This window comes from Monodelphis domestica, chromosome 3 (assembly GCF_027887165.1).
Source record: "Monodelphis domestica isolate mMonDom1 chromosome 3, mMonDom1.pri, whole genome shotgun sequence".
NCBI lineage: Eukaryota > Metazoa > Chordata > Mammalia > Didelphimorphia > Didelphidae > Monodelphis > Monodelphis domestica.
In genome coordinates this window covers 28,128,533-28,156,507 of record NC_077229.1, presented here as the reverse complement: position 1 = coordinate 28,156,507, position 27,975 = coordinate 28,128,533, and the positions used below count along the sequence as shown (strand labels likewise).

At 51.3% G+C, this 27,975-nt stretch overlaps 1 protein-coding gene across 1 annotated transcript; it reads left to right on the top strand.

Annotated features, from left to right (window-relative positions):
- Positions 1-45: 45 nt before the first annotated feature.
- MVK (mevalonate kinase) lies at positions 46-27,918 on the top strand. Its single transcript, XM_001364078.4, has 11 exons — positions 46-484; positions 1,490-1,581; positions 2,314-2,461; positions 5,581-5,725; positions 6,464-6,619; positions 14,495-14,598; positions 15,675-15,720; positions 18,456-18,546; positions 19,803-19,919; positions 25,155-25,308; positions 26,456-27,918. The coding sequence occupies exons 2-11, from the start codon at positions 1,504-1,506 to the stop codon at positions 26,605-26,607; spliced, it is 1,191 nt and encodes a 396-aa protein (XP_001364115.1). The 5' UTR covers positions 46-484; positions 1,490-1,503; the 3' UTR covers positions 26,608-27,918.
- Positions 27,919-27,975: the final 57 nt, after the last annotated feature.

The following is a 27,975-nucleotide window of genomic DNA, read 5'->3' as shown; positions in this document are numbered from 1 at the left end:
ATTGGTTCTGGATGCCCAGTAAGGGCGGTGGTCGGATCACATGATATACGATCCTCACTTCTATTGGGTTCAATGATAGCCAATCGACAAAGGGTCCCTCCGGCTTGAAGGGCCAATTGGCTGAGATTTGGGGCGGAGCCTCACTGGTTAGTGTCTGTCTGGGATGGAGCGGTGTAGGAGCTGTCCCAGCTCGGACACCTACAAGCAGTGGTGGCGGCTGATGCTGAGACAGGCGTCCGAGGACTGGGAACAGCCTGGGCCTGCCACCTCACTGACTGTGAGCAACCTCACCTTGCCAAGAGGTCGGAGACGCAGGTCCTGAAGCGTCCTTGTCTGGAGAGAAGCTCGAGGAACCCCCTGAGCCTTGAACCCTGTTCTAGCCTCCTGGGTGAAAGTGACCAGCTATAGCCGCAGCCACAACAATCCCAACAGCTGCCGACACCCGAGTAGCACTTTGCTGCTATTTACAAAGCTTCACTTACGTGTAGGTATTATGGGGATCCCATTTGACAGATGACAGACTGAGGCCCCAACGGATTAGGTGACTTGCCCAGCATGACCTAGATTAAGAGGGCAGAGCTAGTATTCTATTGCATGGCCTCCCATTTCCAAATCAAGGCTGCTTCTCACCAAAACGTGCAGACTTAGTTCCTTCCTTCCTTCCTTCCTTCCTTCCTTCCTTCCTTCCTTCCTTCCTTCCTTCCTTCCTTCCTTCCTTCCTTCCTTCCTTCCTTCCTTCCTTCCTTCCTTCCTTCCTCCCTTCCTCCCTTCCTTCCTTCCTTCCTTCCTCCCTTCCTTCCTTTCCTTACATTCCATTTTAGAATTGGCTGTTATCGGATCCAAGGCAAAAGTGATATTTATTTATTAAATGGTTAGTGTGCACAGAAGGCAAGTGAACAAGACAGCCCCAACTTTTCCAGAAGTTCACATCCTGGGGATTAGGGGAAACAACTAGTAGAGGGAATTAGAAAGCGGGGCAGCTAGAGAAAGGGGCTATTGAGAAATCCAGAGAGATGGAACTGAATGAAGTGGAGGGCTGTGACCCCTCCTGAGATAGTGGTCACACAAGGAAATGGTCAGTCAGCAGAGTAGAACCTCAGATCAAAGGACCCTGAGAGGGCCCTGGGTTCTGTCCTTTCTCCCTTAAGGTACCCACTTGTCCTGTGTCTCCTCTCCTAACTTTTCCTTTCTTTCTCTGTAGATACTGAGTTTTCTTCTGGTCTTTTCCCCTTCTGTGAAACTCAGATTACATAAATTGAATATAATTATTTCATGTTGTCTCCCCATTAGAATGGGAGTTCTTTGAGGGAAGGAACTGTATTTGCCTTTCTTTGTGTGCCTTGCACATGGCACTTTGCCTGGCACTTAGTAAAAGGGTATTAAAAGCCTATGAATGGACTGACTCCCTGTCATCAGGTCATGATTCTCCAGTGTTCTAGAGTATTCTGGCACCCTCCTCTTATGACCACTAACTTGTTTTTCTTTTCAGGAGACTAGCTCAACATGCTGCCTGAAACTTTGCTGGTATCAGCACCTGGAAAGGTCATCCTTCATGGGGAGCATGCTGTGGTCCATGGCAAGGTAAACCACTCATAGACCCCCCCCCCCCCAGGATGCTTATGCCTTACTTCTTCACTGCATCTTTTTTTTCCCCAAGAAGCTTAAAAACTCTTAGAATCACACATTTTCTAAGCCGAGATGGGGAAATGGAACTTGAAATCTAGTCTAGTCTTCCCAAAGCCATAAACTATGTAGTAAGGTAAAAAGGTGGAAAGAGGACTGAATTTGGATCCTCTGGGATCTTGGGGGTTGAATTCTAACTCTGCCAGTCACAGTACTTGTGTACCCAATCAAAGGGTGGGACTGAGACTTGGGACCTATATTGGTTTTTAAATTTTTCCTTTTTATAAGGAAAGCAGGAGTACAATTTATATTAAATTCATACTCTGTGTTCCCTAATTTCTCAGTAATCAAACAAGGGGACTAGATCACTTTTAAGGTCCCTTCCATCTCTGAACCAGGGATTGGAACATGGCATTTGGTGGTAGAGGAAACTGATTCTGTCCTGGAAGCTTGTCTTGAACCAGTCAGGCAAAAAGACAAACAGTAATGATTTCTGTTGAGAATTGAAGTGAGTCTTGGGGATGAAGAATCTAAAGAAGGGAACAGGGTATCCATCTCTGGAAAAGACAATCCCAGAGAGAGAGTTTCTTGGTACAAAGATGGAGAATGCCCTGAGGTGTTTGGCCTGAGCTACCCATCTAGATCAATGTTGACTTTGACTTTAGTTGCTTTTGTCTATGGTTATTACAGGTAGCATTGGCTGAAGCCTTGAACTTGAGAACATTCCTACGGATGAGGCCTCACAAAGATGGGAAGGTGCGACTCGTCTTGCCAAACTTGGAGACCAGTAGGGAATGGGATGTTTCCAAGCTCCAGCTGCTGCATGCATCCTTCCTAGGTAAGCACTGCACTTTTCTTACTTCCAGTGGGGTCTCCAAGCTCATTGATCCATCAATCTACCAGTATGAATGTGGCTTCCAACCCACTCATTTGTCCATCCATCCTTGTCTCCCCATTTATGTCCTTCCATAAATCCTGTGGAGGGGCCTTCTGGGTCTTTAATATTTGGGTAGATATCAGCATAACTCTTGGCCTGTGCTCTCAGGAGAATGAAAATGGCTTAGAGCTCAGGTGATTGACCAAAGGAAAACAGGGGCTTCTTGACCTCCTGGCCTGCTTCTTTTGGAAAGCAGTGGGGAAAAAAAAAACCACTTCCCTGGGCTGTTTAACTGACTTGGAGGTGGGAGGGTGGAATTGCAGACACTGAAAGCACATGGAGGGGACAGCTAAGTGGCTCAGTGAATTGAGAGCCAGGCATGGAGTTAGAAGGGCTTGGATTCCAATCTTGCCTCAAGTGCTTCCTAACTGTGTGACCCTAGGCAAGTCTCTTACCTCCATTGCCTAGCCTTTACCACTCTTCTGCACTGGAACCAGTACACAGTATTGATTCTAAGACAGAAGGAGGAAGGGAGGGAGGTTAGACATAGGGTTGCTTTGGGAGGAGGATAATGATTTTTCCTCGCTAAAATTCTTTGAGCAAAGTCCAATTGACCACTTCCTAGGGGTTCGATCAGATAACTCTGGAGGTCCTGTGCAGCTCGGAATTTGTAGTAGTACTATTAGCCTGAAGTAGTTATTTCTGTTCTCTGTTTTTCTTCTTTGGAGGATGGCCTTTAGAACACTGAGGGGGGTAAGCAGCACTCCAGTTGGACTCCCATGGGGCGCATTGTCTTAATAAGATAGAAAATGGGCATGTGCTTTGTGGGACTCTTGGTGTGGGCCTTGTTACATCAGCGAGCTAAAGCAGAAGCAGCAAAGCCTGTCCTGTAGGTTTTTGATTAGCAAGCATCAGGTGCTCTTTTACTGTCTCCTTACTTAATTGGTCTTTGACGCCAACACCCTATTAGCTAGTTTTGCTCTTTCCAGTCCGCTGAATCTTTTTATTGGCAGAGAAGAAAAAAGAACTGAAAGATTCTGATACTTGTCATGTATATCATTTGCCATATATGATATATATTTATATCTTTGGCCCATCCACTGGAGCAGCTTTCCTATCCCTCCTTGAGTCCTCAACCTTCTCCCTGTTTGCCTGAAAACACCCTTTTCTGTTGCCTTCGGTGTCGTAATAAGCTCAGCTAATACTGACCTTTTAACACTTGTGATTCTATTTTTATGGAACCTTGCCACACTTGGTGTTCACCTGCCTTGCCTTTTTTCTCCCAGTCTTTTAAAAATCTGAGTTGGAGGAGGCACCTGGGTAGCTCAGTGGATTGAGAGCCAGGCTTAGAGGCGAGAGGTCCTAAATTCAAATCTGGCCTCAGATACTTCCCAGCTGTGTGACCCTGGGCAAGTCACTTAACCCCCATTGCTTAGCCCTTACCACTCTTCTGCCTTGGAATCAATACTGTGTATGTAAGGGTTTAGGAAAAAAAAAAAATCTGAGCTGCTTGGGGAGTTTCCTGTGCATACATATCAGATTCTTGAAGCAAATCTCCTTTTCCTCATTGGAATCATTCTTCAGAATTTCACTCTTAAAGGAGCTGGGAGGACTTGGATTTAAATTTGGCCTCAGATACATATAAACCTGGGCAAATCACTTAACCCCCATTTGCCTACTCCTCGTCCTTCTGTCTTAAAATTAAGACAGAAAATGAGGGTTGAAAAAAAAGCTTCCCATTTCTCTTGAGCTGAATTTCTCTACTTTATGGTATCCTACCTATCCTTTCTCTGGATCTTTTGACATCTGCTCTCCCCCCAAATCTAGGGGGGCTGTGCGCTGCCTGGCTTTCTTCTCTGTCATAAATTCTGTGGTGGAAGGGCCATTTCCCCACAAAGTTCCCATTATCTCTACCTCAGCACCCAGTTCCTCCCTACTGTTGAGAATTACAATGCTTGGCACCCTGTAGGTGCTTAATAGATGTTTAGCGATTGACTGACTATTGATATATCAGAGGTGGGATTTGAACCCAAGACTTTCTGGTATCCAGGTCAGCTTTTTTTCTCCTTTGGGTCTGACTATTGCATGAATGTAACTCCTTTACATATCAATGTGGATTGTTGTTATTTGTGGTCTAGCTTGTTTCCTTTATTTAGCTGAGAACCGCCTGGAGAAAAGGGCTCCGTTTTCCTCTAGCACCAGCACATTAGGCACTTCATAGACGTTGAATTTCAAGAAACATTTTTAAAGTACCTACTACGTGAGAAGAAAAGTATATGTGTGGATTGATTCGCTTTCTATTTCTGCAGAGTGTGTGTATGTATCTATTTTTTAAACCCTCCTCTGTCTTAGTATTAGTTCTAAGACAGAATTGTGGTAAGGGCTTAGGCCGTTGGGGCTGTCTCTTGCCCAGGGTCACATGCTAGGAAGTGTCTGAGGCCAGATTTGAACCCAGGACCTGTGATCGCCAAGCCTGATGCTCTATCCACTAAGCCACCCGGCTGCCCCTTGGCAGCACTCCTGTATGTTGCACGAGAAATGTTTCCTGAGTGGTGATTACACTCGTGGGGGGCCTCTTTCTTTTTTTTTAAACCTAACCTGAGATGTCATTGGCTTACTGAGCTCCCAGAGAGAAAACTGCCGGTGCAGGCCAGCCTCCATTCTGCAGCTCAGGCTCTCAAGAGCCTGGTGTGGGAGCCTAGAGCCCTCGGGGTTCGCTTGGGGCCACACCGTCAGCATTCTAGAGCGGGGTCTGGGAGTCCTTGTGGAGGCCAGCCGGACACCGGCAGTGGCCGGGCTTGGCCTGCAGGCCAGTTTGCCGCCCCCTGTTCTAGAGCCCTGGATTGGGCAGGAGGCCGAGGGCCGGGCAGTCGTTGTTCCGTTGTGTCTGAGTCTTCTTGAGCCACGTCCGGAGTGCTCGGCCGTCTCCTCCTCTGGATCTTTTCTCCAGATCTAGGCGGGGCAGTGACTTGTCAGGCTCACGCAGCCAGCACGTCCGGCCCAGGGCTCTGCCCCGCGTCGCCCGCCTTCCGGCTCTCGAGGTCCTCTGATTCCGCTTTGCTGTTTTGCTGTGTTGACAGACTCGGGGGAGCCGACAGCTCCGACCACAGAGCAGGTGGAGAAGCTCAAGGCGTTTGCAGGCTTCATGACGGGCTCCTCCGAGCGGGAGTGCCTGGCCGTGTTGGCGTTCCTTTATTTATATTTATTTATTTGCAGGAAACACAGGTAGGTTTGCCTTGTGCTGCCCACCCTTTATGCCGTCCCTGCCTCTTAGCCTCCCGGCCTCCCTTCTGTGGGAAGCCTTCTCCCCTGCTCCCCGGGGCTTTCCCCCTTCCCTCTGTGTCCTGGACGTGTGGAGGAGGAGCACATTGCCTTCCCTCGTAGAGGACTGCAGGCTTCTTGAGAGCAGGGACTGTCTGTAGTCTTTTGCTTTGCTTTCCCCCCCAGAGCTTAGCACAGTAACTGGCATAGGAATGCTTGTTGACTGACTCACTGATTGAAGCTCAGACTATTGGCAGAGCCCTTGGGTCCCCTCTTTGCCATGATGAGGCACTGGGAGAGGATTTTAATTTCTCCATCTTCTTTTTTTAAGTGAAGGTCTTAGGGCTGCAAGGTGCCCTAAGTGGGTAGAGCCAGGTCTGGAGTTGGGAGGACCTGGGTTCAAATTTGGCCTCAGATACTTCTTAGTGTGTGTCCCTGGGCAAGTCAGTTAACCTTGTCTGTCCAGCCCTTGCCCCTCTGTCTTAGAATTGTTACTCAAACGGAAAGTAAGAGTTAAAAAAGAAAAGTGAAGGCCTTGGCATGTCTTCCAGCTCTAAAGTTATTTGGCCCTTGTTTGCCGGTGGGGATGCCAGGGAAGGGCAGTGGCATTCCGGTTAATCTAGTTTTTAGAACTGGTGGTTCCATGGCCAGGCCTTGGCTATTGGGAGGGAGGTGTTCATGCCTTTGACCTTTGTGTTCCAGGCCCTTACCCAGCATGGACATTGTGGTGTGGTCCGAGCTGCCCACTGGGGCAGGGCTAGGCTCCAGTGCCGCTTACTCAGTCTGCCTGGCAGCTGCTCTGCTGGCTTCCTGTGAGGAGATCATGAATCGCCTTAAGGAAGGTGCCACCAGTGCCCGGTAAGTCAGGGAGAAAGGCAGCCTCTGGAAAAAACAAACAAACAAAAAACCTCTTGACTCTTCTGGGCTCCCACATGCCCTCGGCTGGCACCTGAGGCTCCACAGGGCTCAAAGTGGAGCTGGGCATCCCTCCTCTGAACTTCACCTTTCTGCCCAGGGCACTGTCGTTCTCCCCATTCTGCAGAGCTGCAGCCCTGGGCTCATCCTCCTCTCCTTGCACCTCCAGTCTTGCCTATTCTGCTTCCTTCTTCCTTTTTCCATGCATGTGACTCTTGCCTCAGTTCAGTCTCTCTTCAGGCCACCTTCTGCTCAGCTGCCAGGGATATTCCTAAAACACAGGTCTAAGCGTGTCACTCCGCTGCTCAATAAACCTCAGTGGCTCCCCACCACCCCTGGGATCACAGACAAGCTTTTCTGTGTAATGTTTAAAGCCCTTTATCACATGGCAGTAACCTCCTTTCTGTCAAATGGGCATCCTAAATACATGAGCTGCGGCACTGCCCGCCAGGATTATCACGGAGCTGAAATGAACTTGGGTAAATGGCCGTCCACCACATAGAGAGTAGTATGTACTACAAGGGATTAAAGTTGGATGTGCCATGGTCCCACTCCCTCCTCTTTTCTCCAGTCACCCTCTGTGCCTCTAGGCTAGGGCCTTTGGAGGGAGCCTGGCATAGCAGGCTTCTGCTGGGTTCAGGTCCCTCCTTACACATTCCTTGGGTTGTGAGGCTCCCAGGAGAAAACCTGATCCGATGCTTTTCTTCTTAAAAAATTCGTGCCTTCTGTCTCAGTATCTGTTCTGACACAGAAAAGAGGCAAGGGCTAGGCCATGGGGCTTAAGTGACTTGCCCAGAGTCACACAGCGAGGAAGTATCTGAGATCAAATTTGAACCCAGGCCCTCCTAGTGAGAGAGGGGGATAAATAATTGACACCGACCACCTCCCTTGGAGGATTCTTTCAGTTCTGCCCACTTTCAGTCTCATCCAAGGTCTGAGCTGAGGGCCTCAAGGGCTGTGAATGCTCAGTATCAGCCGTGGTGCTGTGTGCCCCTGGGTAGAGTGGAAGGTTAGCTTGCCAGGCCTCACAGTTCTGTCTTAGGTGACTTTGGTTGGGTCTGGGCCATCACCAGAGTGGATCCTCCCTCCATGGTGCCACTTACCCACAGTCCATTTATGCCTCCACATCCATGTCTCTTACAGCCCTGCCACAAAGCCTGACTTGTGCAAGAGGCCTCCCATGTTGCCAAGTGCCATGAAGATACCAGGGGAGTGCCCAGGCAGGCTTTAGGCCAGTTGGCCCTTGACCTCTCCACTCTCACGTCACACAGGTGATGGCTTTCAGGCTGCTCTCCATAATTCTGCTTACACCCACTGAGTGCATCTTCATTGCCCTCCAGGGGCCTTTCGCCTTTCATTCTTTGGTATTCGGTGGCGCCCAGGTGCCAGGTGGCATCATGTGAAGAATCATGGTATTAAAGAAGAAATGGACCTTTGTTTCAGAAGGGAGAAGCAAAGCACCACACAGTTTTCAAAGGCAAGCCAGACGGCTCTTGTCTTGTTCATCTTTGGGCCCTGCTCCTTGTCTCTGCATGCCTGTCCAAGAGGTTGTCCCTTCATCTGCGTGTCCTGGTATGAACACGAAGCATTCTTCATTCACTTGGCTTGCCTTATGTGAGTGGTCAGGCCAAAGAGATCATAACTCTCATTGAAGAGTTTCTGGACCTGCTGCAATTTAATACAGTGTCAAAGAAGGTAATCTGGAGACCTCACCATCTGTTGGGAGTTCTTCTCCAATCAGATTACTTTATAGGACAGAAAAAAAGGTACTTGTTACCCCCTCTGCCAAGAATATTGCGGCATTAATAACACCCTGGAGATTCAGAACACCCTTCTGCCAGGCACCCAGAATGCAAGCAGTTGTATTCAAAGGGACTTATTTTCTTTCCTGTTTTTATTTTAAATCTGTTCAGATTCCTCTTATTTTTGGAATCTTAGAGTCTTCTGTTTCCTGCTTCCTTTTGTGCTCGATGGTGCAGCACCTATAAAAATGGGCTATTTAGTGTTTGTGGTATCCTAGAATTCCTATTCTGAGATGAAAATGCCATCAAAGCCCGACTCCCTTTGCCAAAGGGAGCTTTGATCTATGGAGACTGCCATTGATGCCAAGGCTGCCGATATTAATATTTCTGTCGACATTCCCCAGAATTGCCTTGAATGGATCTTTTGTGTGAGTTCGTGTGTGCAAGAGAGGAATGTGAGGGGAGGCAGCAGATGGTGAAGGGCTGCACCTGTGGGGGAATGAGCCAGTTTTTTAGACTCTTCCTAGAATTTTCTATGGTGTTAATGAGCTCCATGATCCTGGATGAGTTACTCAACCTCTGACTCTTTGTTTTTTCCTCCTTAAAATGATGGCACGGGATTAGATAACTCCAACATCTCCTTCCAGCTCTACTGTCCTGCCCTCTAATAGTCTTTCTGGTCGTGTATCTTTGAGCCCTAGCTTTAAGTGTTACGGCCCCATTGGTTGTCACATTCTTTGTTTTGTGATCATATGGCCCCTTCCCACTGGAATAGATGGTTCCATGGAGGTACGCTGCTGTGACTGCTTGTCCATTCCACATACATGAGTGGTTGTAGACTTTGCCTCTCCCTATTCAGAACCCAGTGCTCCTTTAAGGACTATCCATTCCATCAGAGGCCCCCCAAATAGTGGGGGCTGAGAATGATGTCTTCTATGGAATGTAAGGTAGCATGTCTATGTGTAGCCTTAGGAGATTATCTAGGAGGGTCCTGTGAACTTTAAATTACTCCACCCTACTTAGTCTAACAAAATCAGGAATGTCTGCATCCATACTTAAGGATTAAGTATTTAGGAGGATGGCCTATGATAGACATGTGCTAGCAAATGACAAATCAGAAACAGCTGGCAGACCCCTGGGCTGTCCTAAGTCAAGCTTAAGCTACCTTTGGTATAGACGAGACGCAGGAAAGTGATGTAAAACCGTCTATATATTTGGCACCACTTCCTCTCTCGGGGCTCTTTCCCCTGAGAGGTGGCACTGGCTGGCAGTGTGCTAAGCGTTCCGACATCTTGGTGTGGTGGCAGCTATTGTCCAGTTTAGTGGTGAGTTTTCCCTTGATACTATACTGGGAGAAGCTGAGTAGCTAGTTCAGGTTCAGGCATCTTAGCTGAGCCTTCTTGGAGTTTAGGCTGATTCCTTTCTCCTTTACCTTCCAACACTATCCTTTTAAAAGCCACTAATTTGAACTCCCCCTGGCACAGGCCAGGTGGAAAAAATCCTACACCTTTTCCTCTCCCTTCTCCTTAATTTCTTTCCTCTATATTAATTAAAATCACCATACATTTCCAGCTGACTTGGGTATTTTATTTGGGATATCCCCTGGCAATCAAAATTAATTTAGTTTAGGTCACAATCCTAAAATTATCCTTACAGTCCTGACCCTTCAGCCAGGTTCCACTGCCTTCTGGATAGGGGACCAGCTAAAATAAAAGAAAAAATAGGCAAAGGAATGCATTAATCTACAAATGCCATACATTTATGGGTCCTTGGGATCAGAACAAGCACTCAAACTTTGGCTACTTGAAAGTAAGAAAGATTCTGTCTTTGATGCACTGTGGGGCCTTTGGGAAAGGCCTTCCAGCTGATGTCAGCAAAGGAGCATTAGACTTGAAGTCAGGACCTGGGCCGCAGTGTTGCCCTTAATTCTTGTTAGTGGTGGGCACTACTCAGCCTTCCCAAGACTTTCTCCTCATCTCCTAAATGAGAGCTTGAACTTATTGATCTCTAAGATCCTTTCCAGCTTGGAAGCCCCTGAAGCTTTGAAGTACTCTTGAAAGATGGCTTCATAAGGGCAGTAAGAATACACAGCCCTCAGGATCCTCTATTTAACTGAAGAGTATTGTGGTATTAGGATTTCCTGCCTCTCAGGATTTGGGACTCTGAGTTCATCAGGAAAATCCATCTGCCTCCTGGTTGTAACTCCCCTGCAGTAGTCCCTGATTCTCCCTGCTTTAACAATTCTCTCTTCCTTTCCTGAAGATTATAGAGCATCAGAGATGGAGGGTACTCATGGATGACTTGGGCCAACCCACTCTTTGGTAGAAGACAAAGGTGGGAAGTGATTTACCTAAGATTCCATGGTGAATTCGTGCTAGACTCAGGTCTTGAGACCCTTCAACCACTGGTCCTTCTCCTATACCATATTGTCTGCAATCAGGCAGCATGGCATTCTAGGAAGAGAATGAGATTTGGAGTCAAAGGGCCTCAGTATGTGATGGTCAATTCACTTTAACCTCGCTGGGCCTCATTTCTAAAGTGGGAAGGTTTGTCTGGATCAGGGGGTTTTAATCTGTGAACTTGGATGGGAAAAGAGAATTCTATTTTTGTTTTCACTAACTTCTAACTGAAATTGAGCATTTCTCTCAATTGTTTAAGGCTTTCTGATTCTGAGAATGGCCAATACCGAAGCGCTCTGTGATGTATAAAAAGGTTAAGAGGCCATGAGAGGTGGTTTCTAGCCCTCAAGACCAATTTCCCCATTTTATTGTCACACACTTGATTAACCCACTGGTAGCTTTAGTCTTTGGGTATATGAAGATCTCGCATAGGGAAAAGGGGGGTTAGCTTTAACTTGGTAGCCTTGGACCAAGAGGGCAGACCTAGGGGCAATGTGAGTGGGAGTTGCTGAGAAGCAGATTGAGGCTCATTGTAAGAGAGGACTTGGCATAATTTGTGTGGTCCAGAGGAAGAGTGGATTCTATTGGTAGGTAGAGTGGTTGTTCTAGATCCAGAAGAGAAATCTTTGTCACAAATGAGGAAACTTAGGCTACATACAAATTAAAGAACTTGCCCAAAGTAATACAAGGAGTAAATAAATGGTAGACACAGAATTTGAGCTCAGTTTCGGTGACTCTCACTACTGCACTACTCTGCCTTCTTGGTTCTCCTTCTCTGGAGATCTTCTGGGGAAGGCTGCCTGGTACTTGGGGAACTATGGAAAGGATTCTTGGTGTGTATGGGTTAGACTGAGTGGCCTCTGAGGTAACTTCTAACTCCTGAGATCCTTGAGTTACATAACTCTCCCACCCCCATTTTGTATTTATGAAGTTGACTTTTTGAACCTCAGTTGCAGAACTTGACATTTATCCTTGCTCCATTTCATCTTGTTAGATGTAGCCCATTGTTCTAACCCATCAAGATCTCTTTGGCTCCTTTGTTGTCGTGGTTGTTCAGTTGTGTCTGAGTTTTCATGAGCCCATTTGGAGTGTTCTTGGCAGAGATACTGGAGTGCTCGGCCTTTTTCTTCTGTAAACCTTGAAATTTCTCAGACTTGTGAATGTTAAAAATTTCCCTATTGGACTGGGAACATTCCCCATTTTGATGAGAAAACTCCTTGCTATGGGAGGACCTCTACTCCACCCGTACTTAAGACTGCTTTAGGGGAGAAAACTCCTTGCTAAACAAAGAAAGTACTTGGACCCATGCTTATAATAAGGCAAGGAATTCTTTGAGCCATGCCTGTTTTTTAGAATTGATACAATGAGATGCTAGGTACCTAAAAGGGTTGGGCAAGTTTTCTCTTAATGAGATTAGTTGACTCAGCTGTGTTTTCACTGGTTCAGACTTAATGAGGAGATTTGTTGACTTAGCAAGAATTCAGATGGGCAGTCCTTTGAAAAACGTGTACAGTGATTGGTAGATGAAAGGACTTAGGGGAGGTGACATAGGAGAAAAACCTCCTATATAAGAAGCAGAATCTCTTGAGGAAAGAATCCTTGTGGAGGATCTCTGATGAGGATCGCTTGGGAAGAATCTCTTGAGAGAGGCTCTGGAGAAGGGAAGCTCTTGGAGGACAATCTCTAAGGAGGTCTCGCTGGAGCTCCTCTGAGGGGACTCTGTCCCTCTGGAGGCTCTGGAGAGAGGCCCTTTGGAACAGTCTCTGGCTGGAAAGCTCTTTAAGGAGGACTCTGGCTGGAACTCTCTCTGGTGAAGTCAGCTGAGATGGAGCTGGCCTGGTGTCACTAGAATCCTTGCTTAGACAGACCTTGTGGTGAGTGTTAAAAGACTGACTGACTGATCTCTCTCTCTTAAGACTCAGGTCTAGGCCATGTTGGCTTAAGGCCCTTCATACTTATTTCCTTTTTCTCTCTTTCTCTCTTTTCTTTAATTCTACATTTGTATTAATTAAAATCTCTATAAACCCAGTTGACTTGGGTATTTGAATAATTGGGAATATTTCCCTGGTGACCACCTTATATTTGATTTAAAAACCAAGACACTGTAGTGAAACATATTTTCTGCAGTCAAATTTACTCACCCTCTCTTATATCTATCACAATTTATATCTTCCACCATTTTAACTCACTACAGTTTACAACAACACTCTTTTAACTGTTACAGTTTAAGGCCTTCAACCATTTTAAATCTAACACTTCTCAGGCTCATTTTACAGGTGAGGAAACTGAGGCATGGAGATTTAGGGCAGTGACTTGTCTAGGATCATACAGCTAGTAAGTGTCTAAAATCAGATTTGAACTCAGGTAAACAAGTCTTCCTGTCTTGGGCCTGGCACTCTATCTGCTATGCCTCCTAGCCTCTTTTCCTGTCATCTGTAGATCTAACAGTCTCAGTTTCAATGTCTTCATCCTTGTTATTGATGTTGTAAACCTCAAAATTTCCTTAGACTTATAAATGTTGGAAATTTCACCATTGGGATATTTCATACTTGGAAAATTTCTTACTGATAGTCTATTGGAATGGGAACCCCATTGGCATGGGAGGTTCTTTCTCTTCCCTTCTTAAGATTACTTTAGGACAGAAACCCTTTGCTGAACAATGGAAAGGACTTTGACCTATGCTTAAGCATAGAACAGGAATTTCTTTGAGTCATGATTGATTTTAGAATTGATACAATGGAGATACTTGGAATCAATCTCCACCCTATTCAGTCCTAACAGGATTGAGTAAGGGCTGCAGCCTAGATCAAAATTTAATTATTCCAATATCTACCCTACTCAGGTTAACAGGATTTAGAAAGGGCTGTAGCAAAGGAGCAAAGATTTAATCATTTGAAAATATGACCTTCAACAGACATGTGCAAAAGCCAGAAACCTCTGGGCGGTCCTGGGTTAAGCGAGAGCCTCCATTGACAGGGAAATTGATGAACAGGGATTGGTAGATGTGAGGACTGAGGGGAGGCAACTTGGAGGGTTTCCTTAAAGATAGGGGGTCTGAAGACTCAGGGGAGGTGGTTGAGGTTTTGGTCGGTGTGGTTCCTGGGCTCTGAGAAGGCTTGCTCTGAAGGAAGCTGAAGGTGGGGGCCTCTGAGACTGTTTCTCCATTTTGGACACGTGAGTAATAGGGACTGATCTCTTTTCTTTGCCTCAGCTATCTAAGGGCTTGGGCCTTTTGGCCCAGCCTAAACAGAAGGGGTATTTAAGCCCTATTCCCTTCTCTCCCCTTTCTCTCTCTATATATATATCTCTAATTCCTTTCTTGCTCCTATTGTAATTAAACTCCAAAAAAAGGCTGACGGCTGACTTGAGTTTTTCATTTAGGAATTACATAGCTGATTCCTTGGCGACCTTAAATTAATATATATCAGTCTTTTAAAGTGATTCCCTTGTTACAATGTTCTGGACACTTCCTTCCAAGTAGGCCCCTTAATGACTCTTCTCTGAGGTCTGTCTTATGGCCAAATCCAAACCGTCTTCCCCTTCTCTGATCCACCAACTGCCTAGTTGTCCCAGTCTTATAAGCTTGGAGGAAATGAGGACCGTTCACACCCCTCTCGCTTCCTGGGCTGAGTCAGTTGCAGACAGTGGGCTGACAGGTTTTTTTCTAATTTCACCAGGTGGAATGAGGATGAACTGAATTTGATCAACAGATGGGCGTTTCTGGGAGAGAAAGTCATTCATGGGAACCCTTCTGGTGTGGATAACTCCGTCAGTACTTGGGGTAGGTTACTTTTTCTTCCTCCTCACCATGGCGTCCGATTTCAGGTATTTAGATTGTTCGGAACAAGATACAGTGAAATCTCGCTGCTTTGGGGGGAGATCTCCAATGTGCCTCTTGTGAGCAACTGTCCTTGGGAAAGGCATTCAGGGTTAGTGCTCGTTGGTGAGAGGTGAGGTGGGAAGGGAGTCGGTGGCACCAGAGTTTGCAGAAAGACCTGCTTATAGCATGTGTAAGTTTGTCTTGCTGTTACCCCCTCCCCCATCAACATTTCCCTTCCCTTCCATCTTAGACTCAATACTGTGTGTCGGTTCCAAGGCAGAAGAGTGATAAGGGCTGGGCCATGGGGGGGTTAAGTGACTTTCTCAAGGTCACACAGCTGGGAAGCGTCTGGGGCCACATTTGCACCCAGGACTTCTGTCCTTAGACCTGACTCTCAAAACACTGAGTCACCTAGTTGCCCTAAGTAAGACCCTCCTCTGATGTTTTAATTGAAGAGGAAGTAGCAATGAGTTTCCACAGGCCAGTCCTGTCACGTCCTTCCAGTGTGGAAGGACTTTGAGCATGGCCCAAGGGACGATTTGTAGTCTGGGGACCAGACCGGCTAAATGCAAAGACGTTTCCCCATTGGCTCTGGACTGACGACAGTCTTGGCTCCGGCTGCTCTGTTTACAGAGACAGGGATGTGTGTCAGGGAGAGAGCAGCCACGCCGGCCAAGCAGCAGGTCCTTGGAGTACTGGGATATTGTACCTGAGAGGCGGTGGCAGCCGAGAGCCTGGGGTTTTGTTTGGAACAAATCGGACGCTGCTAGGCCCAGTGTGAGAAGGAGAACTTGCGAGTTCTCAGCCAGCCCCGTGGATGGAAGTTGCCTCTGCGACTCCCTCCGGCTCACTCTTGGCCTGGCTCTGGACTGTTCTGGAGCCCAGATGGAGACAAGCCAGCTTTCTTTGCCTGGCCCCTTCCTTTATCAGAGAAGATCCCATCCCCACGGCCCTGGCCCCAAATTAAACTTGCCTCCTGAGATCTAGAGCACGTCGTACCCATCGCTCTGTGCCTGATTGCTTGTTTGCCTCCCTAGGAGGAGCCCTTCGATTCCAGAAAGGGAACATTTCGTCTTTACAGAGGTAAGGCCAGGGGGGTTGATGGGGGGGACAGAAGCAGGGGAGGGGTCCTTCGGTTCACCCCCCTTATCTCCTGCCTTCCCACGAACCTGTGCCGTGTCGTTTCTGTTTAAGATCAGGGAGTCAGAGCTGGAAAGGGACCTCAGTGACTCCCTCATCCAGTCCACATGCAGGAGAAATCTCCCATAACGTACCTGACAGGTGTCCCTGGGCCCAGCCCTTTCCCCTCTTCCCTCTCCTGCCAACTCCCCGGGAGTCCTTGGGTTGCTGCCCTCTCTGCTTGGGCTCTCCCCTCCTGGCTTGGGAACCGGGCCCATTTCCGCCCTGGCACGTGCGTCTGTACGTTGTCCCATCTCCGCTTTGTCAGCTTCTGAAAATAAGACCGGCTTTCCCAGGAATCTTCCGCAGGCAGAAGAAGGAGCCCAGACAGAGCAGTTGTGACTTGAGCATATTTGGATCAGTTCATTTACTGAAAAAGCATTACGGGGTCTACTAAGTAGCGCTCCAGCTCGAGCACCCGGCCCGGAGTGGGGAGACCTGGGCTCGAGTGGATCCCAGGCAGGGCCCTTCATTCTGTGGCCTGGCCCTTGCCCCTTTTCTGTCTTAGAATGGATGCTGAGGCCCAAGGCGAGGGTTTGAGAAAAGGAACCCGTGTCGCAGCTTTGGGGTCTGGAAGGGGCTGTAGAGAACGCAGTCTAAGCTCCTCATTTGGCAGATCTGATGAAACCAATGCCTTGGTTGGTTAAGAGACTTGCCCGAGGCCACTCGGGAGTGTGGAACAGAGCCCCAGGCCCGGGGCTTTGGACTTCAAACCGCTGCTCTTCCTGCTCCGAGCAGGACAGACACGGGACTGGGCATTGTGGGAGATACAAGAGGTGGCCGCGGCCCTCGGGGCTGGGGGGGCTCGAAGCCCTGGTGGAGGCAGCGATGAGCCATTGCCTCGTTTTCCTGGGGAGAGTGCAGGCTGTCCCTTGGGGGAGCGGACCGACAATGATTCTCTGGACCAGAGAGATGGCGTGAGGAAGGGAAATAAGCATTGCGTTACCACCACAGTCAGGCCCTGTGCGAGCACTTTTTATGAATAGCCCTCCCAGGAGATACTCTTATTATCCGCACTTTATAATTGAGGACCGAGACGTGCCCCAGCGTCACACAAGAGTCTGAGGCAGGATTTGAACTTGGGTCTTCCTGTTTCCAGGCCCCGCGCTGTTGCACAGGCCACCAGCTGCCTCCTGGGGCGGAGGCGAGGTTGGGGCAAGCCTGTCCGAGTGACGGCCAGGGAACATGAGCCGTGTTTCACGGACGCTCCGTGTGGCCAGTGCTCAGACACAAGAGGGCTTCTATGTGGCTACGAGTAGTGAGATCTTCTGTGATGAGCTTTAGCCAGAGCTGGGCCGCAAACATAGCCCGGGGGGAAGGGGGGAACCTGGGACTGGTTCCCTGCATTTCACAAGTTCAGAGGGCACGTGACCGAGCCAGGGTCTCACACACAGCGAGTGTCGGGGTCCTAAATCGAGTGAGAGCTCTGGGAGGGCAGCTTTCTGTCCTCTCCCAGGTGAAGCGGAAGGGAGGGCGAGGGGAGAAGGTGGGCACACAGGCCCAGGCATCTGGTCTGCGCCGCTTCTGATGAGGGCTTAAAAGACCATTTCGGGGCAGCGAGCTGGCGCAGCAGATAGAGAGCCAGGCCTGCATTTGGGAGGTCCTGGGTTCAAGTGTGGCTTCAGATACTTCCTAGCTGCATGATCCCAGGCAGGTCACTTAGCCCTGTTTGCCTAGGCTTGCCCTTGTCTTATTAGGACAGAAGGGAAGGGTTAACAAATAAACAAGTGCTTGTTCAACCCCTTTTGGTTCCCTTTCCATGAAGAAGGCTTCAGAGGTCCCCCTTGTTGGGGCATCCTTTGGAGCAGTGACGCAGCTCGACAAAGAACATTCTGGCTGTGCTGCAGCCTGGGAATTTCGTGGGCTTTGGGGGGAAATCCTGGCAGCTTTTCCAAAGTATATCGACTGTAGCTGTGAAAGGAGGACGGGAAGAGGGGACTAAAGGCCCCGGGGGCCGGCCGCCCCAATCAGGCATAGCGGGGGCTGGCCGCTGCCCTCCCACGCCATGCTTGGCTGATTGGAGGTGACCTGGGGAAGCTGCTTGGAGCCCCTGTGCCTGGGTTTGGGTGTCACACTCTATGGACCAGCAAGCAGAGAGGTCACAGCAGCCGGGTTGCCCCCGAGCTGCCCCTGCTCTCCAGGCTTCCTGTCTCCCTCTCTCCCTTTGCCCCAGTGCCTTCTGCTCCCATCTCCTCCTGCAGCCTGGCCCCCTTTGAAGAGGATCCGTACAGGAGATTCCATCCTTGTCCATCCCCCGACCTCACTTGGGGGCAGCCAGGTGATTCAGTGGATTGAGAGCCAGGTCAAGAGACAGAAGGTCCTGGGTTCAAATCCAGCCTCAGACACTTCCCAGCTGGGTGACCCTGGGCAAGTCCTTTCACCCCCATGGCCTAGCCCACTGACCTTCTGCCTCGGAGCCAATACACAGCACTGATTCTAAGACAGAAGGGAGGAGGTTGGTTTGTTTTTTTAAATAAGTCCCTTCCCAGCATGTGGTGGAGGGCGCAAGGACAAAGGGTCAGTAGCTCCTCCCTCAGAACTCTCACCCGAGCTCAGGTGCTTCACTGGAAAGAGCCTTCGTCCCTCTGGAGGTAGAGGGCCTGGGCTCAGCTCCCGCCTCGGCCTCCTCTCCACCCCAGGATCCCGGTCTTGAAGATCCTCCTGACCAACACCAAAGTCCCCCGGAGCACCAAGGCCCTGGTGGCAAGCGTCAAGGACAGGCTGGCCAAGGTGCGTGAGTTTTCTCAGGTTGCTGGGCCGGGGCAGACCTGGGCCCGAGGGCAGGGGTGGGCAGGAAGTGAGACCGGCCGCTCGGCCTTCTGGGGACACTCGTGCCTCCTCCCACGCTCCGAAGTGTCTCCTGGGGGCCAGGCGCTGGGCCTAGAAGGACAGAGTGTGCCCGCCTGGTGCTTCCATTCTCCCTGGGGGATACGGGAGGCAAACTGATGAGGACCTGCGGGACCCCCTTTGAGAAGGGAATCCCTGAAAAGGAGCCTCGGGACCAAGGATGCCAAGTGGAGGGAGTGAGGAGGAGCCGGTGCAGAGGTAGCGACTGCTAGGTTTGGGGGGCGGCTAGCCAGCTGGCCATTGGAACAGGGAAACTGAGGCACAAGAAGATCCGGCCGAGACTTCTCGACAGAGCCCCAGCGAGGAACCCAGGGCTTCTGACTTCCACCCAAGGCTCAGCTGCCGCTTTGGTTGGGGTCTGGTCCTCACACATGACCCTCCCCCTCCTCTCTGGCCCACCTGCCGTGCCCCTCGCCTCATCTCTGAGGCTTGGCTCTCTCAGACACCACCTTTACTCATCTGCCCTCCCTACAGCTTGTGCCTGCCCTCCCTAACGACATCGTCTCTCATTATGCCTCCCAGGAGTCATCACTATCGTGTAGTCTCCCGGGCATTAGATTTCTTTCTTTTCTAAACTCTGGCTTTCCATCTTACAGCCGAAACAGAGGACGGGCTCCGAGGCAGAAGAGTAGAAAGGGCTAGGCAAGGGGGTGAAGTGACTTGCCCAGGGTCACCCAGCTGGGAAGGGTCTGAGGCCAGGTTGGAACCCAGGACCTCCGCACTCCAGGCCTGGCAATTTTTGCGCTGAGCCCCGAGCTGGCCTGTGTTTCTTGTCAGTAGAAAGGAAGCCACTCCTTTTGAGTTGAAGTCGTCTCCTTCTCTGTCCTTCCACCTGCAGCACGGAGCCTGGCCTAGAGGAGGCACTGAAGGGATGTAGATTGCTCTTGAGGGTTGGGGTGGAGAGGGGGCCCTGGGTCAGTTGTCCAAGCTACCAAGCAGACCGTTTGAGCAGAGGACAAGGTATGAGCCTGAGGAGCCTGGCATCCCCCAAAGAGCGGGGGTGGGGGACAGGTCTCGTCCATTTCCAATCTGACATTGTACAACGAACCCAGATCTTGTTACGGCGGGCAAAGGAGAGGGGGCCGGGCCTTGACCCGTGGCTTTCGTTGTCTCTGACCTTTGGCTCCTTTCCCTTCCAGTTCCCAGAGATCATGAACCCATTACTGGTTTCGATCGATGCTATTTCCCAGGAGTGTGAGCGTGTGCTGGGCGTGATGGCGGCGACCCCGACCCCTGAGCAGTACATGGTGTTGGAAGTAAGAGCTTTTCTCCCGTATCTGGGGTCTGTCACTAGAGCTTCACTGGAAAGACTTTGGAGGGGGCAGCTGGGTAGCTCAGTGGATGGAGAGCCACGCCCAGAGATGGAGATCCTGGGTTCAAGTCTGGCCTCAGACACTTCCCAGCTGGGTGACCCTGGCCAAGTCACTTCACCCCCATTGCCTAGCCCTCACTGCTCTTCTGCCTTAGGACCAATACAGATCATTGATCCCAAGATGGAAAATAAGGGTAAAAAAATAAAAGGCTTTGGGCTGCTGAGGAGCTAGGACAGCGTGGCATCGCCCAGGGACATGTGCCATGCGGCTGGCATCCTTGGATAGAAAGTGGGTGCCCCAGAGAGGTGTGGTCCCTTCTGGCTTCAGAGTTCTTAGTCTGCTCCTTTGTCTTCCAGACAAATGGAAATGTTTTCCTGCTCCACCTTGGGGCGCCGGTTAGGATTGCAGACCTCCAAATGATTTTAAATAGGAACTCAATGCTGAAGAAGTTTTATGGAGCTGTAAACTGTCCTCACTGTTGGGTTCATTGGAGAAAGCGCGGCCCAGGCCCTGCTGTTAGGGCAGGAGCTTGTTTCTGAGCTTGACTCTAAGGAGTGCCCAGAAGGCGACTGGAGAGAGCCTTGTATAGGGCATGTGGGAGCTGGGAGGGACCTCAGAACCCAGAATAAATATCTACGGTCTGGGGTGGGGGTGGGGCTGGGGGCTGTTAGAAAGTCCTCGTTATAGACAGGGAAACTGAGCTCCAGAGGGGTCACTTGTCTCAGGTTTGCCAAAGCGCAGAGCCGGGACTAGACTCACCCACATCTTCCAGGTTAGTCTTTTTTTAAGTTGCATTCCCTCCCTCGTGCTTGGGAGACATTTGCAGGCAGGCAGCACTCCAGTATCCCTTAAGGGTGTCTCCTCCTGAAAGCCTTCTGCAGCCGTCCCTTTCCCTAATGTCTTGGGGGGCTGTACAGGTTCTTTCCCGCCATCCCTCTGCTTCTCCTAGTCGCCCTGTGAGTGTCAGGCAGGCCAGAATTGTAAACTCCTTTGAGCGGTGAGGAGCGGAGGCCCAGAGCACTTCAGACTCTCCTCCTAGCCCAGCACTCGGCAGGGCTGCTCTTCTGCCCAGGGCTTCTGGGAGCTGGGCCCCTGCCCACTAAGCTGCTTCATCAGTGGGGGCGAAATCCGATGGAGAGGCCCTGCCCAGCTGAGGCCCAGGGCAGCCATGCCCAGAGGCCTGGAGAGAGTGCATCAAGGCCTTGTCACAGTGCCCTCTGGATGGCTTTTAGTAGAGTGGTCTCCTTGGGGAATCAGGGGGCCGCAGTCTTCCACAGCCTCAGTTGTGGGTTTTTCAGAGGGAATCCATGATGGAAAAGAATAGCAGCCACACTGGAGCTGGGGTGCTTGTTCATTCTGGTGCTCTCTCTGTCTCTCTCTGTGTCTCTCTCTCTGTGTGTGTGTGTCTCTCTCTCTCTCTGTCTCTCTCTGTGTCTCTCTCTCTCTCTCTCTCTGTCTCTCTCTCTGTCTCTCTCTCTCTCTGTCTCTCATTCTCTCTCTCTCTGACTCTGTCTCTGTTTCTCTCTCTCTCTCTCTCTCTCTCTCTCTCTCGCTCTCTGTCTCTCTCTGTCTGTCTCTTTCTCTTATTCTCTCTCTCTCTGACTCTGTCTCTGTTTCTCTCTCTCTCTGACTCTGTCTCTGTTTCTCTCTTTCTCCCTCTCTCTCTCTCTCTCTCTCTCTCTCTCTCTCTCTCTCTCTCTCTCTCTGTCTGTCTCTTTCTCTCATTCTCTCTCTGACTCTGTCTCTGTTTCTTTCTCCCTCTCTCTGTCTCTCTCTCACTTTATATGTCTCTTTCTCCCTCTCTCTCTCTCTATCTGTCTCTCTCTCCCTCCCTCTCTCTGTCTCTCTCTCTGTCTCTCTCTCATTTTCTATGTCTCTTTCTCCCTCTGTCTGTCTCTGTCTCTTTCTTCCTCTCTCTGTCTCTCTCTCACTTTATATGTCTCTCTCTCCCTCTCTCTCTCTCCCTACCTCTCCCTCCCTCTCTCTCTCTCTCTCTCTCTCTCTCTCTCTCTCTCTCTCTCTCTGTCTGTCTCTTTCTCTCATTCTCTCTCTGACTCTGTCTCTGTTTCTTTCTCCCTCTCTCTGTCTCTCTCTCACTTTATATGTCTCTTTCTCCCTCTCTCTCTCTCTATCTGTCTCTCTCTCCCTCCCTCTCTCTGTCTCTCTCTCTGTCTCTCTCTCATTTTCTATGTCTCTTTCTCCCTCTGTCTGTCTCTGTCTCTTTCTTCCTCTCTCTGTCTCTCTCTCACTTTATATGTCTCTCTCTCCCTCTCTCTCTCTCCCTACCTCTCCCTCCCTCTCTCTCTCTCTCTCTCTCTCTCTCTCTCTCTCTCTCTCTCTCTCTCTCTCTCTCTCTCTCTCTCTCTCTCTCTCTCTCTCCCCCTCCCTTCCTCTCCCTTCCTCTCTCACTCTCTTTCTCCCTCTGTCTCTGTCTGTCTCCTTCCTCCCTCTTTTCCTCCCTCCCTCCCCCACCTCCCTCTCCCTTACCACCTCCCTCTCTTTCCCCCACTAAACCAAACTCATTAGAAGGCCAGGTTTGCCGGCCTGGCCCCGGGGGGCAGCAGCCGGCTCTTAGCTGGTGCCCGCACCGGGAGCCCCTCCAAATTCCCGACGGCCAGGGCTGTGGTGGTCGGCCCGCCTGAGGAGCTCGCTGGAGAGCCCGCCGCTCATCCCCTGGGCGTGTTTTTGGCTCTTGTGTACTCCTCAGCCTCTGGACAGCTCGGTACTTAAAGCAGCGAACTGTTCTAGTGTGTCATAACCTGTCGTCTGATTCCTGACGGATTGAGGATCAGGCTGTGACAGGTGTCTGGGATTGGCTGAGACGAGGCGGCGCCCAGCACTCAGGCGGAACAGCTGCGCTGAGGATCGTGTCCGGGAGGCGCTCTCGGCGCCTCGGAGCCCTTGTTGCCGGTGGCCTTGGATCCCGTCCCCCACCCGGGCTCGCCCCTTCTCCCTCACACCCCCGTGCTTTTGTCTGAAGCGGGAGTCGGCAGGACGCAGGCCGGGGGTCTGCTGACCGGCGCTGCTTCGCGGGCAGGGATCGGGATGAGCGAAGCAGGTGGGCGTCGGCAGAGATGTCACAGTGATTGGCATTCCTCACGGTGCATGGAAGCCTGAAGCTCCATCAGTCGGAGCGTATCGGGCCAGACCCTCAAAACGCAGCTTGCACTTGTCAGGAGTCAGGGAAGGCTTCTCATGTCGGCCAGCTCGGCGGATGGGAAAGCAAGGAGAGCTCCCTCATCACGGCCGTCATTCAGGGGCTTGGTGTCTCGAGCGGCATCGCTTCTCCGAGAAAGGAGGAGAAGCCGGCAGGGGAGGCCCTGGACCTGAATGTCCGGCCCTGGAGACCACGCCGTTCCCTCCATTTTGACAGACGGGGAAACCAAGGCAAGAAAGATCAGTCGCTGGACAACACTTAGCAAAGGCCCCGCCCGCCTCTGCGTGGCCTGTGGCAAGGCTCTGTTCCCATGCTCTCTCTAAGGGCGCGCTTCCCATGTCATTAGTGACCGTTTGGGGCCCGAGGGCAGCAGACTCGCCCCAGCGTCGGACCAATGCTGTTGGTCCCACAACCAGACGCTTCCTTTGTTCATGGGGTAAAAATAAACCTCGGGGGTGACCGGCCTCCGTCAGGCCCTGTGATGGCAGCCTAGCCCAGCGAGCAGAGAGCCAAGCAGGAATTCCCACTGGCATGAGGTTTCTGGTTCTGATGCGTCCCTACCCGCTCTCTCTGCCTTGGCCAGGTCTGAGTGGAGCTAGCCTTGGAGCGCACCCTCGAGAGCTAGAAAGAAGCCTTCCTTGGGACGTCGGCCCAGTCCCCTCACTTTTGGCTTTTCTCTTTCAGATTGTGTCTCTCTCTCTTCTTGGCTTGATCATCGTTTCCCATCAAACCCTCCGAAGGCTCGCCTCCTGTCCCTGGCTAGTCCACCTTGGGGGAGGGGGCGTCCTCTCCAGAGGGAGAGTCTGGGGACTCATCCATCCCTATTCCGTTCCCTTTCTGGCAGTTCCCTCCATGTGCCCCCAGGGAACTTTGGCTTCCCCTGCCCAGGCTGGCATTTTCCAAGGTTGTTCCTTCCCACACTCGCTGCCAACCCCCTTTCCTTCCCATTCGAGCATCTGGCTTCTCAGCCAGAACCTCTGGTAGCGGGCGATACCATCGGCATGCATCGCCCGCCGCCAGGCGCCCTGCTGTGGGCAGCCTCCCCCTGGCCTTCCAGTGGCCAGCTTGTGCCCCGTGTGAGCCCCTCCCTCGAGGATCAGGGGTGCAGGAGCCCTCCCCGCATCCCCATCTGTGGCCCAGGCAAGCTGCGGAGCTTGCGTGTCTCCCTCTTGGTTCATTCCTGGGGTCTCTGCCTTGCCTAGCAGACTGTCGCACTGTCAGCCTGTCTCCAGGTATCACACGCTCCATTGAGCTCTGTGAGCCTCCTTGAAATCTTCCTCTGCGGCTGCTGTGGCTTGGTGCCCACCGCCTGGCACCCTCCCTGCTGCAGTGCAGGCTGGGAGATCAGCACGTGGCCATGGATGTGCCCACCGAGAACTTGGGGTGGGCAGGCGAGGGCCTCACGGAGGCTGGGCTGGGAGGAAGGGAGGCTCACTGAAGACATGGACTTCACCTGCCTCCTTTGGCACATTTCCCCTCCCTCTCCTCTCTTTGTCTTTCTGTGTCTGCCCGTGCCTCTCCTCTCTGTCTATCTGTCCGCCCGTCTGTCTCTTCTCGTTGTCTGTCTATCTCTCTCCTCCCTCCCCCTCTCTAAAAATAGGGTTGCCCCAGGTTAGACCCCTTGGCCCCCCTAGACTGCAGCTGGGGTAGTAGGTATGTGGGGTGCAGACTCCCACGGCGGCCTTCGTCAGCGTTGTGCCGCGGAGAGCAAGGGGCAGCGCAGAGCTAAGGGCCCCGGCATTTGGAGACTCATTCGTGCACATGTCGAGTGCCCCGTGTGTGCCTGGCCCTGTGCGGGGCTGCGCATAGGGAGCAAATGAGGAAAAGCCCTGCCTGCAAGGACCGACTCTAGAACACGTGTGTGCCCACGTGCACCATTGTAGCATGAGCACAAGAACGCCCCCGTTCTCGTGTCTCCTGCTGTCAGATGAGGGGGGCTTGGATTCGGATCTCCGAGGCCCTTCTTGGTCCAGGGGCGTCCGGGAGACCCTTGTCACGCCCTGACCCCCGCCTGTTTCTAGGAGCTCATCGACATGAACCAGCATCACCTCAATGCCATTGGAGTGGGCCACTCCTCCTTGGACAGGCTGTGCCAGGTGACGGCGGCCCATGGGCTACACAGCAAGCTGACTGGAGCGGGTGGCGGGGGCTGCGGCTTCACTCTGCTCAGACCAGGTAGGTCAGGCGTGGGTGAGGCCGAGGGCCAAGCACCCGAGCTATCCACGAGCTCCCCGTCGTCTCTCTAGAAGGGAGACGAGGTTTTCCTGTTCTTCCTTGGCTGGGAGGGAGGCTGGTTTCATTCTGAAAAGCTTGGGATCCAGGGTGGGTGGAGAATGGGTGCCTGGTGTCCATTCTTGGCCACAGGGGCAGCCCTCAGAGCTGTCTTGGAGGACCTGGTGCCTCCGTCCCCTAGGAACCCCTCTTCCTCTTCTCTCTTCCCTTCCAGTACCTTTGGCTTCCCACTACATTCTCCTCTCCCCCTTCCCTTCCTTTTTGGTTCCTCCTTTCTCTTCTTTCTCCCTCTTCCCTTCATTCTCTCTGCCTTTTTTAGGGCCACAGTATGGCTTAATGGGAAAGAAAGAAGCCCGCCCCAGCCCCTCCTTGTGTAAATGAGGAAACTGGCCCATGGAGGGAGGGAGGCCACACAAGTAGTGAGGGCCAGAGCTGGACTTCACAGCCCAGTCCTCGGTCCTCCTGCGCTGTGGCTCACTCCCCCTCTTCCTCTGCTTGCCTCCCAGTGGCTTCACCCTGCTCTCCTGGTCTCTGTTGCCTTCTTTCTGAAACGAGCCTGATGAAGGGAATGGCCCTCCTGTTCTAGCTCACCTTCCCAGATCTCTCTCCTCTCTACCCGCAGGACCCTCCCTTTACCTTTAAAGCAGGTTGGCCCATGCCTCCAAGGGCATTCTGGAGCCCTCTTTGCTGAGCCTCAGGCTTTCTGAGCCCTGGTCTAAGCATTCCCCTATCATCTGCGTTTCTCCACACAGGTTATGCAGGTGCTGTTATCACTCCCATTTTAGAGGTGAAGAAACTGAGGCTCAGAGGGAATGAGGCAAGAGCTCCAGACCAGATTGGAGGAAGGTGGCAGGGCCTGCGTGCTCCCTCCTCCTGGAGGGCCCTGAGCAAACACTGAGCAGAGTGTCCTGGGCACCTAGCCTTGCTCCTAAGAGACGATAGTACTGTGGAGCCCAGTGGGCTGGGAAGGCATAGCCTGTTCTCAGTTCTTCCCTTGGAGTCTTGAGATGCTCCCTGGTACTTGGAGAACATTTTGCATCATCCTACGGAGCCTTTCACCGCTAACAGCTGTCTTACTCCTCCCTCACAGGTCTGGACCAGTCTGTGGTGGAGGCCATTAAACAGGCCCTGACCAGCTGTGGGTTTGAGTGCTGGGAAACCACCATCGGGGGTCCGGGAGTCTCCCTCCACTCCGAGGCTTCCCTAAAGGCCAACGTGCTGCAGGCTTTGAACAGCCTCTGAGATGATGCTCCTCGAGTTTCTGTCACAGTGGCTTCCTGGGCTCGCCATCCACCGCAGGAGATACCGGCAGCTGTGAATGGAATTCCTCCCCTTTTGTCGTGGCAGCTTTAGAGCCGGAGATGGACATGTCAGAGTGGCATCCAGCGGTCACCGTGCCTTCTTCTGGCATCCTGATGCCCAGAGACCCTGGCTCTTTCCTTCACGCCTTGGTCCCTAAAACCTACCCTAGTCCCATGTTGGCGAGCCTGTGGCACACGTACCAGAGGAGGCTGCTCCCCTCTCCCTCTCCACGCACCTGAGGACATTTCTCCCATCACCTGCCCCTCTCTCCTGGAATCCTGTGGTGTCACCATCCCAGCTCCTCACTTGATGCTGCACGTGCAGCTGCTGGGGAGCTAGTGGTTAGCGTACCAGGTCAGGAGATAAGACGTCCTGGGTTCAAATTTGGCCTCAGGCACTTCTTAGCTGAGTGACCCTGGGCAGGTCACTTAACCCCCATTCTAGCCCTTACTGCTCTTCTGTCTTGAAACTGATACACAGTATTGATTCTAAGATGGAAGGTGAGGGTTAAAAAAAAATCATACTTAACTGTAGAGTCCTTGAGCAAGGCAGGAACTAGCTCTCATTTTCAAATTCCCTTCAGCAACCTGGCACAGTAATAAACACCTCGTAGGCCATCTAGGACAGTTTGAACAAATGAAGACTGTGTCCTTCGGGGTACTTGGCCATATTGGTCCAAAAGAGACCATTCTCCCCCCAAGATCCAGCTGGTAGGAAATGTGAGACTCCCTGCACTAACCCCAAACTCACTGCCTAAGGTGCAGGGAGGATTTTGTGCCCAGCAAGTTCTACAGAGTCTGGACTGATTTAGCAGTGGGAAGGGGGGAGCTGGGAGTTGTTCCATCCTCAACTCTGGAAATGAGCAGGGAGGATGGAGGTGGAGGGCCGGGACACCCTGAGTCGACAGACGGAATAGCCAGGTGGAGGGAAGACTTGCAGTACTAACGGATGAAAGGTAACCGATCTTGTAATCATAGTCTTTAAGTGTAGTGATATATGCTGAATAAATGAAGAGCTGTATACAGAGTGCATTGAGCTATAAACCCAGGAGTAGGGGAAACGAAAGCCTGAAGGGATTTGTCACCCCACCCTCCCGGGAGCCTTTTGGCTGACTGTCACATCCACACAGGAATGATGAAAAGCACTAGAGATAAAAAGGGAACAAACGCCTTTATTGCAATGGAAAGAAATGTTTAAAAAACAAAAAACCTTTTCATAGTAAATATATTTTTAATGTGATTTTGTGTAAAACGTTGTCAGGATTTATGTGTATTCTCTGTAAAAGCCTTTCCGGAGAGGCTCTGGCCT